The sequence below is a fragment of the Monopterus albus genome, unplaced genomic scaffold, assembly GCF_001952655.1.
Source record: "Monopterus albus unplaced genomic scaffold, M_albus_1.0 scaffold9.1, whole genome shotgun sequence".
Classification (NCBI taxonomy): Eukaryota; Metazoa; Chordata; class Actinopteri; order Synbranchiformes; family Synbranchidae; genus Monopterus; species Monopterus albus.
Genome location: NW_018127889.1, coordinates 127,663 through 138,675, shown reverse-complemented (window position 1 = coordinate 138,675; position 11,013 = coordinate 127,663). Strand labels below are relative to the sequence as shown.

At 41.0% G+C, this 11,013-nt stretch overlaps 2 protein-coding genes across 2 annotated transcripts in view; one reads left to right on the top strand and one right to left on the bottom strand.

Moving 5' to 3' along the window:
• Positions 1–2,879, bottom strand: part of LOC109954450 (uncharacterized) — a 7,453-nt gene extending 4,574 nt beyond the window's left edge. The window contains exons 1-10 of the mRNA XM_020589781.1: positions 2,786–2,879; positions 2,645–2,703; positions 2,448–2,534; positions 2,236–2,357; positions 1,999–2,142; positions 1,784–1,882; positions 1,538–1,708; positions 1,210–1,312; positions 416–636; positions 16–172 (exon numbers count right to left, since the gene is read on the bottom strand). Of these exons, the coding sequence (XP_020445437.1) occupies positions 16–172; positions 416–636; positions 1,210–1,312; positions 1,538–1,708; positions 1,784–1,882; positions 1,999–2,142; positions 2,236–2,357; positions 2,448–2,534; positions 2,645–2,703; positions 2,786–2,808 (1,186 nt within the window). The 5' untranslated portion in view covers positions 2,809–2,879. The remainder of the gene's footprint in view (positions 1–15; positions 173–415; positions 637–1,209; positions 1,313–1,537; positions 1,709–1,783; positions 1,883–1,998; positions 2,143–2,235; positions 2,358–2,447; positions 2,535–2,644; positions 2,704–2,785) is intronic.
• A 2,732-nt stretch (positions 2,880–5,611) lies between these two features.
• Positions 5,612–7,384, top strand: LOC109954102 (potassium voltage-gated channel subfamily S member 3). Its single transcript, XM_020589516.1, has one exon. The coding sequence runs from the start codon at positions 5,612–5,614 to the stop codon at positions 7,109–7,111; it is 1,500 nt and encodes a 499-aa protein (XP_020445172.1). The 3' UTR covers positions 7,112–7,384.
• The last annotated feature ends 3,629 nt before the right edge of the window (positions 7,385–11,013 follow it).

Below are 11,013 nucleotides of genomic sequence, written 5' to 3'. Positions count from 1 at the left end.
AAGAAGGAGACTCACAGTCAGCAACTTGTGGAGGTTGAGACAGTAATGGTGTTGTAATGGGAAGGAGGACTTTGTATCTTGTGTCCTCATGGGTGGTTTCATCACTCCAGTGCAGCTCAATCATTGGCTCAATCGTGTAGGAGAGGAGGCACTGCTCATCCTGAACATGGCTCTGCAAAACAAAAGCAACATCAGTAAAGCCTTCCCAAATACAAGGACATGTTTTTCAGAGCCAGTATTTGATTTAATATGCACATGTTACAGCAACATCAAGAGGATATTCCTTTAGTTGCACAATTTTCTACTGGCTACTGAAATTAAAAATTCAAGCATATTCTCATATTCTGTTCTTTTGACATGCATTGACAAAAATCTCACTTTGTAAAAAAAAAAGTAAAATCTCAGTGCTACCGACCTTATAGTAGCCACCGACAGCCCCAATAGGAATTTCAATGATCACATATGCACCACTGACAGACATGGAGTATTGTCTGGCTGCCATCTCAGCAGCATCGAGCCTCTGGCCATCAACGCCCATGTGCACCTCTAACAGTTTAAACTGGCCAGAGGAAATCAGTGGGTCAATGTGCCAGGGTAGGTACCAGGTGATTGTGTTTTGAGTAAAAGAAACACTGCCTGTACACAAAGACACCAGTTGGGAAAGGAAAATTAAACAGTGGCAGATTGTAAGACCTACATTCATGGCCATAACCAGAATTTCAGAACTACTGAGGTTTATCCTGACAGACCCACCCACCCAAAATTTTCAAGTTTTTTTTTTTCCTACATTCTGTAAATACTTACAAAATCAAGTAAACCTTTTTGCTTTCTTGCTGAATGTTAAGTGAGCTGTACAGTAAATAGAATGCCTTCTGGCAGTTAACATGACAGGGGAGAAATGGCTGAACTTTAAGTGTACCCCTTAAGTTCAAATAAACTTTACTCCTGGTTTAAGCCATACAAAAGCACCCAAAAAAACCCAGCCACCCCCCCCCCCCTCCCGTTACCTGTCTTCATGCTAAGATAAATGGCCGCAGGTTCATATTTATGATGCACAAGTGGTATTGATCTGAGCATCTCAGCAAGAAAGCTAAATAGACATCTCCCCAGAATGTTAAGCCACTAATTTAACTGTTCAACTCCTAAAGAGAACACTGGGCACATGACCTTAGTGTCAATACACCCAGGTCTCCAGATATTTTCTATTACCCTCCAGTATTGGACAAGCAGCCGCTGCATCGATCTGAGTCGCCAGCCACTTCTTTTCAAAGATCGTAGAGGTTTTGAGCACAGTCATAGGCACCCCTGCCACCTGAGGTTATAGAACATACCCAGTAACAAGACTTCAAATGAAAATGCCACATACTGTTGAAGTAATTTCCCCAAGGACATTTAAAAAGAAGCCAATTGTATTGACAAATCAAATTTAAAATCTGTGATTACATTAGGTGATCTAAATCAACAGTTGACTAGCAAGTGCCCGTGTGAAGGCCAAGCTCAGGTTTGCCTGAAATTTAGCAGAGTGCAGTTGACTCACAGTCTCGGTGTACGTTTCAGGTGCAGGCCTTGGACTTCGCACAACCAGCCTTGAAGGAGTGCTTGTTATTCCATAACCCCTTTCCTGAGCCTCAGTCATTGACATAAGCCTCTCTTCAGGAGTGAAGAACACCACTGTTATTGTCCTGAATCCTGAACCTACAGGCCCTTTCTGAGAGGTAAATTTAAAGACATTAATACAGAAAGATGTTTCAAGAATGTTAAATTGACAATTAGTTCATCTAACCTCTACAGCACACTGAGGAGAGCTTGACTTTGAACTATCTCTTGGGAGACGGTGTTCAGGTTGGACATACTCATCTGGAGCTGCCCTTTTCACAGACACCTAGAAATGAAGCCACTCCATAAGGGATAATCCATTTCTGTATAAATCTTGATACTCAGAGGACAAAGCAACACAGACTAAACATAACCCTTGACTGTTACCCTGCATTTACTTGCCTCCATATAGTTGTGGTCACAGATAATTTCTCTGGAGGCCCAGTTAGCATAGTGGCAGGTTTCAGCCACCTGGTACAGCTCGTCTTCAACCACCTGGTTCCCATTCAGCCGAAGATTTAGTGTTGTTGTGAATGTTTTGTCTCCCTACAAACACATGGAAATAAAACTTGAAATTATAGCCACATTGTCTTAAGAATTTGCTGCTGCTCTACAAAATGCCATGACCACTCTTGTTACCGCATTTTCAGCAAAACAGTTTTGGATGGAGGCAAAAATCACAGTATTCCCAAGCTGATCCGTTTTCATGCTGAAGCCACACTGAGATGCTAAACTCGGTGTAAGAAGGATGGAAGAATTATCTGAGGGGACCCCCGCAAAAAAAAGAAAAAAAAGTTAGACAAGTGACACTTAAGAATTTTAAAAGACATAATTCAGAAATTTTAATCTACCTATGACAGCAGAAACTTCCAGAAGTTCCCCTTCATGAGGACCAACATCCACATGCATTAGGTTCCCCAGACATTGTGAGCTGATAGCTGGAGATTGAAGCTCTGTATTAGAAAGCAGCTTACACTATACTTAACATTTACACTGAAGCATACAACCTTGTTTGGCAAAATAACATGAAAAACCAGCAAAAACCTACTCATAGAGGGTTTCTTTTGAGCTTCTATGTTTACAACTGCCATGAGCAAAATAAGCCACCTGAAAGAGATTGAATCATTTTCAAAGAGCTGAATTCTAAAATTGTGTACAATAACAACCAAATAACACTAAAACTACAAACCCCAATCCAACAAAATGACCCATGGTACAACAGACGGAAACAGGCAACCACACAAGCCCTGTTTCTAAGTGAGAACCAGTTCTGCAGGCCTTAAGAGAGGCTAAACAAATACAGACACACACAGGTGGATCCAATTACAGCCTGATGGGGATAAATGTGTGGACCAGTGTCAGCACTGCACTGCAAAGAGACTGACTTTCCGATTACTACTATAATTTTCTCATCTACATGCAGATATGCAGAAATAAAAATTTAAACAAATATAAACAAGTATATAATTTATAAGCTGTTGGTATGAAGAATAAAAATAAAATAAACAATTACCAAGACAAATTGACATGTAGTGAATCTGGGGCATTTTGGGGTCCCGCAGGCTTGGGGTCGGCCTCAGTGCAGGTGTCTGGTTGATCATTTCATATAAGATAGCCTGGGTCTCAAGACCTTGAAAGGAATTGAACTGGAGAAAGCCTCTACATACTAATATCTTGGAATCTGTCTGGATGACAAAGCATCTTTTAAACCCAATACTGATAAACTTACAAAAAAATTTAAACCTATTTTAGGTTTTTATTTGTGCAGTCAATATTTCTGTCAGTCTTAGATTACAGTGACATATTATATGTGCACCCATCAACCCATCACTGTGATTTATATAGGTTAATTGGATGGACCTTGTTAAAAATCAGACATACACGTCACCTGTATCTTTTTATTTTTTAAAGCTATTCTTGGAAAACATCCTGGATACCTTTGTAAAATGTTTTCCAGTAGTTATCAAACCAGATCATCCAGAAGGATTGCCTACTTAGAGTTTGCTCTGAGTTTAGAAAAACTGCATTCTCATTTTATGCACCTTGGGCTTGGAAACATTTACAGGAAAAACTTCAGTCAAAAACATTACCCCAGTATATGTTTAAATTTCATTAAAGAAATACTTCAGGAGGACTGTAGCTGTTTAAATTATTAAGGGTTTATTTGTATATTTTACAGATCATACTTTACTGTGTACTTTACTGTATACTGTGTGACTGATTTGTGTGATGTACTATATCTTGTTATTTGGCAAGGTCTTTCGATAGCCATCCTGGTTAAATAAAGGCTAAATAAAATAAAAACAATTCAACCCAGGCTTTGGCAGAGAACAGCAGACAACTTTAATTAAGAAACCTTGTGCTGAAAAGAAACAGATGTTTCCCTAGAAGCACAGAGATGATAAAACAGTACATTAATTTTAAGATTATTTCAGAGATAATCCACATCACCCGGCACTCCAGATCTTCTTTCTGAGGTTAATAAACAGATGGAAAGACCCCTTAGCCAGGGCACACAGGTGAGATGGAAAAGCTTGTCAGATAAATAACAAATTCTCAACCAGTTTGTTATTTTAAAAAAATTATAGTGTCAGCTGCACTCACAACAGTTTTTTCCTGTCGCAGTAAAGGTATGCTGTATTTAGCTTTTGCTGCCAAATACAGTGTCTTATTTGGTCACGTGGGACTGAAGTGTCAATGTGATTTTACTTACTTCACTCCCTCCAACTTGCAGACAAGGTGCAATTAACTGACTTTCACTCAAACACAAGTGCAATTTAAAAAAAAAAAACTAAACATGCATGGGTAGTGCGGTGGGTAGTGTTGTCACCTGACAGCAAGAGGGTTCTGGGTTTGAACCCTGGCCAACCTGGAACCTTTTTGCGCTGAGTTTGCATGTTCTCCCTGTGCCTGCCTGTGATAAACTGGCTACCTGTCCAGGGTGTACAATGCCTTTTGCCCAGTGTGAGCTGATATTAGCTCCAGTCTGTCCCCCAAGGATAAGCAGTATAAATAATGGATGGATGAATTTAAAGTGATTCTGTAGCCCTTACAGAATGAAAGTCCTCAGATCTTATAATACATCACAGAGGTTAAATATACAGTGTAAATAAGAATATTATAGGCTTATACAAATGCCATAAAACAACTCTATTACAGTAGGGTGTTCCTACATCTGAGCAGTCTCTCAGACACCCTCCCCTCCTCTATTCTCCTCTCTTGCCCCTCCCTGTTCCCTGTAAAAGGGAACAAACTGCTGCGGTGCCGCTGTCCCGCCTCCAGCTCTCCTGGTCCCATCCTTGAAGCAGCAACACCACACTCTCGCCACTGACCTGCTATTTGCGGCATTTCAGAAGCCAAATGTGAAAACCAAAGCACGAGGATTAAAGTTGTTTCATGGAAAGACAGGCTCCAAGAGCAGGTACGTTTCTGCTTTACATCGAGTATTCAGTTTTAGTGAAATTAAAGTAATATACTTATTATACTTATTTGTAAATAGGGTTTGGTGAAAAAAAAGTTAGGTCTAGGTTTCATGCAAAAGTCAGCAAAGTGTACATACAAACCAGCGTGTTGATCTGAAGACAATATATTAAAGAATACCCACAGCACAATATGCTGTAGAACTTTACACGTGCTGGAAAACAGTCTTTGGAATGATGTGTGGGTTCATTTTCAACTTGTTGCCTCTCATTTCCTCTGAGTTAGTCTAGACCAGTCTGTAATTTGATTCTTCTGGTGATAATCCTGCACTTGAGCCCTCCAAGAAGTGACAGTCCCTCAAACCTCTTCACTCACTCCAGCACAAACCATTTCCTGTGTGTGCTTATTGATTTTTTCCTTTCAGAGGACTAATGTGTTCTACAAACACAGTAGTCAAATATGTCTTGATAGATAGAAACTCATACACACAGATATTGCACCTATAATTCTGGCTGTAGATGCTTTTGGGACATCGCATGCCATAAAAAATGTATAAACCTGACATTATTTTGAATCTGTATGTCTCAACAGGACCATGGGTTATGGGCAAATCCTCCACCATCATGGGAAAGAGGGGGACCAGGTCCACCTCAACGTGGGGGGGATGCGGCATGAAGTGGATCCAGACATGCTGCTCCGCTTCCCTCACACACGTCTGGCTCGTCTTCTGCGCTGCCAAAGTGAGGCGGCGATTCTGGAGCTGTGTGACGACTACAGTCCGGCTGAGAAGGAATACTACTTTGACAGGAATCCCAGAGTTTTTCTTTGTGTGCTCAACTTCTACCACACGGGACGTATCCACATGATGGAGGAGTTGTGTGTCTTCTCCTTCAGCCAGGAGATCGAGTACTGGGGCATCCAGGAGCTCCACCTGAGCCCTTGCTGCAGCAGCTGGTACCATGAGAGGAAGGGATATATTGAGGACAGAGAATGGGACATCAGGAGTGATGACCAGCAGCAGCCAAGCTTTGACTCTTCCCTGGAGGAGCTCTCTGCTCTAGATAAAGACCTGGCCAAGTTCAAAGGTGCCTGGTGTGCGGAGGTGAGGAGTTACGTTTGGCTCAGGCTAGAAGATCCAGGCCACTCCAGAGCCTCAAAAGTCATTGCCGTGGCCTCCCTCAGCGTGGTGTTGACCTCTATTGTTGCCATGTGTGTCCACAGCATGCCTGAGTTTCAGAAAGTGGATGACAATGACAGGTCCATTGAGGACCCTGTTCTCACAATCCTGGAGGAGATATGCATTGCATTCTTCTCTGCTGAGTTCATTATCAGGCTGATTGTTGCACCTTCCTGCAGGAAGTTCCTCGGAAACCCTTTAAACATTATCGATGTAGCTTCCATTTTACCGTTTTATGCCACTTTAGCACTGGAGACAGGAGATGAGGATGGTGCAGAGGAGAATGAGAACATTGAGAATGTGGGGAAGGTGGTGCAGGTTCTGCGCCTCATGAGGGTTCTCCGGATCCTCAAACTGGCTCGTCACTCCATCGGGCTGCGAGCTCTGGGTGCAACTGTCCGCCACAGCTACCACGAAGTGGGCCTGCTTCTTCTGTTCCTCTCTGTAGGGATTACCATCTTTTCTGCGCTCATCTACTTTGCAGAGAAGGAGGAAAAGAACACTGACTTGGGGACCATTCCTTCATGCTGGTGGTGGGCCACAATCACCATGACCACAGTCGGTTACGGTGACACCTGCCCGGTGACATTTGCAGGGAAGATAGTGGCTACACTGTGCATTGTGTGTGGCCTGTTAGTGGTGGCTCTGCCCATCACTATAATCTTTAATAAGTTTTCAAAGTACTATCAAAGAAACAAAGCCATGGAGGGGAAATGTATCACCAAGCCTAGAAGGCAAGACCCAGAACTCCCTTTTTATAACATCAGAGACTTATTCATACAGAGTGCATATCCCTTTATCGGAGGTTTTGCTTTCAGGAACAGTAAGACCAGTGCAGGGGATGACACGGATGCCTCCAGTCTCCAGGACATAGAGGTGTATGATAATGACACGTGTGAAAATGCTGCAGCAAAATGAGATCCCCACTATGTCACAGTGTGTCACTCCTGTGATGGCAAGTCACTCCATGCCTCTCAGGGCAAAGCACTCCATCACTGACCCTGCTGCACTCTACTGTCTTCCACCTGCAATTTTACAGAGAAATATCATAGCCATGAGGGGTTTCCCCCTAAAAGAGACCAGCTTGTGAAATACAGCATCTCTATAGCCATGAAGTCTATAGAGATTTATTTGAAACTTGCTCAGAGGTTTGAAAGCCCATTTTTTGCTTGAGTAAACTGCAGTGATGCATGTAGGAGGCCATATTGTTAATCTTTTTCAAAGTAATGTCCTCTTTAGATTTGTCTGCTTGCTGGATGTTGAGACTGACAGTTTGGCAAATGCAGCAATCTAGACTGACACTGACACTGTCTGATGTTTACAAATGGTATTACAGATCTCTGCATTTTGATTGATGTTACACAGTCTGCATGAACAAAAATAAATGCATATTGAGAGAGAGTGTTATTGATGCTGATTGAGAGAGGTAACGCATCTCTCTCAGAGCACCGTGGAAAGCACAAATAGGTCTGAATTTTTGTTTTTTGGGCAGTTGTGCTGGCATGCTCAATGAATCCTACGAGTTAACTCGTGCTGACATGAAATAAAACTCGGTGAATGAGAAGAAATATGTATCTCATTTGAGACATACTTGTGTTGTAAGTTGTGTTACTCACTCATTCAGGCAAGGTTTTCACTTCAGTTTCACATTTATCACCACATGTCTGGCAATGCGCAAGATTGCACATCGATTGTAACATTTCCTGTCTAAAATGACTCTGAAATCTAAATGGAAATCATTGACAATGTCTTTTCTTCTGTGGTGAAATGCACTGAAAATGTAGAGGAAACTTCCTTTACCTGTTCAGTCGTATCCTTTCCTGAAAGCATTGATTTCCCACCCTGTGTAATCTCCTCCAATTTTAAATTTCAGATGTTTTCTTGACTGAATTTCAAGACAGTTAAGTGAATGAAACCTGTTGAAATGACATTAAAGCTGAGGCAGCTGGTTTTTGTACAGACACACAGTTCTTACTTCACAGCATGTTGTGTAAAGACTAACTGCAGACTAACCTGAACTGATAGGCTCATTCCTCTCTGATTATTTGTTAATAGTGGTAAATGACTTACATTCACAGGGCTTCCTGTTTCAGGTTCGCATTCCTTAGGAGATTAGCATATTGCTTTATCTGCATTTTAAAAAAACTTTTGTCAGCTACTTTACTGTATTGACAAACTGTATCAGTACAGAGAATTGATTTTCAGTAGGAAGTGAATTTGCTAATAGATACAGTGCAGATGCAGAGGTCAGTCGATGCCACACACAACAAGAGAGCGGCATCTTTGCACGCATACACCTGGACATATCTGGCAAAAATTTCATTTTAAAAAAATCCAAGAGGTCACTAGATTAACAAAGGGCATCAGACAGTGTTCAGCCATAACATTATGACCACTGACAGATGAAGCGGATAACATTATCTCAGCACAGTGGCACCCGTCACTGTGTGGGGTATATTAGGCAGCAAGTGAATATTCAGTCCTCAAAGTGTAAGGATGTGCTTTTACTCTGTGTGTGTGCAGTTTAAATATACTTCAGGTTTTTGAAGAGAAAACATAAATCTCTTCTTGAAAAGTCTGACATTTGTTTTGCAGGTAAGCATATAAACTTGTATATTACATACATAATGCCTCAGGGTCTGTAAAGGCATTTGTTTATGAACCTCACACAAAGGGAAAAGGTCGCAGTGATGAATATGCAAAGCGTAAAGAAGATTTTGTGAAAGTCTTCTCAAGTTCATTTCACCAGCTTTCAAAGTATAACCAAAAAAAAAAAAAGTTGTTTATATATAGATCCTGTTTTTTCCCTCCGTCATGCAGGTTTATTACACCAAGGCTTGGTGGACTTTATTATTGTGCAGGTCCATAAACATTTATTAAACTGACAGGGGTTGAGATTTTGGCTGGGTAAAACATAAACGTACACAAGCCATAGTTGTCCTTTAAATGCTCCTTTAAATTTCTGATTTAGAACAGCATTATTTTCCAACACAATCCAGTGAAGATTTGACTTTGACATGGCATATTAATAATTAGAAAAACATATAGCACTTTTATTTAACATTTATTTTAGCAGGGACAAGTACAAGTACATATCACAACATTTATAGCCTAAGATAGTCTTCGACACCTGTCCCTAGATGGACAAATACACACAACTAGAAGGAGAACACCTGACAGAAATATCAGTGCAGAAAATATGCCATAAAAATGGGCCACATTACTGCTTTGTGTTTGAAAACCAGTTTAACCTGTGTTAAAATAAAGTGATCTAAACCTAAATTTAAATCATGCTAAAATAATCCCATTGATGAAGCAGGCTGAGAAGCATATTGATCCCATGTTTTCTTAATGTAGAGATAAAGATAAGTAAAAGCGTAGTGGATTAAAACTAGAGTAAAAATGGCAGTGCACGGCAGAGTATGAGGTATGTACGTTTAATAATTTAATAATGAAATAAGTAAGGATTTTCATCTGGATTGTCCCAGTCTGACAAAAAACAACTCACTAAGGCCAAATCCGTCCTCACCTCACCCTGCAGTGTAACTAATCCCATTAAGAACAAGGGAACACTGGAGCATTTCAGTTAGCTGTTCTGGCTATGCCTATTGTCCATCACCACCCTCACCACCCTCACACTCAGGAAACCCTTAGCAGCTATGAAGGCAGAGATAAGAAATTAATCCAGAGCCCCACGTGTAGCCTGATATGATCACAGGCAGTCAGGTTTAGACTTTTGCACAGCCTGACCTCAGTCCTTTGCTCTTAACACTTCTCATGGCTCACTGCAGCATCAGCTCCACTGGGACTTGTGCTATTTACCCTTGCAGACTGATTCAGTTTCTGGTTGTCTGGCTGGGTTACGTGAGGTTGCAGTCTAAACACTGCAACGTTGCTGCAGAGCTTAATTTCCCAGAAGACAATGTAATGCTCAGATTTACAAAAACATCCGTCATGTAAACCTGTAGGTATAGTTACACAGTTTTCCTCTTTATTTTACTTTAAAGATTTTTCAAATCATTGTATTCCACACTGACTGTATCGTATAAATAGTCTAAGTTGGCCTGTACTGCCAGAGTGAAATCATTAGGCCTAAGTCTCCATCTTATTATGGATGCATCGTTGCATCAAATGGAAATGTTGTAGATGTTTTTCCCATTTTTTGACACACATTTGGTACCTCAGGAAAACACTGGGGTGTTCACTAGAATTTAAATTTAAGTTTTGAAAATTGTTTGTCTGCACAGCTCAGCTTGCATTTGTAAAGACTGACTCACCAGCAAAGTGACTTCTTTAGTCACACATCAAGGCTAACGTTTCCCACTGCTTCTCTCACCCAACAGATAAAATAACCGTAGTAATAAAGCACATTTATGCCTTCAAATTAATTTCATGGGAGCTGTTTAAGATGTAGCCCCACCTCATTATTTACTTTAATAAGTTGTGTGTACTTTTTATGTGTATAATTTTTGTCTGTTTTACTCTACAGCAGTAACAAGAAAAGCAGCAATAATATACCTGCTGAAAGTTTCGAACATTTATGTACTGATGATCAGGTTCTCAAGCATTACATTTCTTCAGATGTGTTTTAGCATTGCAGAGGGTTCAGCCGAGAAGGGCCCGAGATAAGATAAAGTGTGTAGGATGAAGGGTACATCACCACAGCTCTTAGCTCCAATGATGAACTGAAGCACCCGCTATCCATGGAGAGTTGCAAAGGAGAGATCAAGGATTTAATGGAGGCAGTAAAAGAGGACAGGAGGGCATCAAGTCCTCGTAATGAATCAGCAGAAGGGAGCAGAAGAGCGAGAGGGGGACTG

Coding starts and splice junctions, on each gene's coding strand:
- LOC109954102 (XM_020589516.1), top strand. CDS start 5,612: ATGGGTTATGGGCAAATCCTCCACCATCATGGGAAAGAGGGGGACCAG.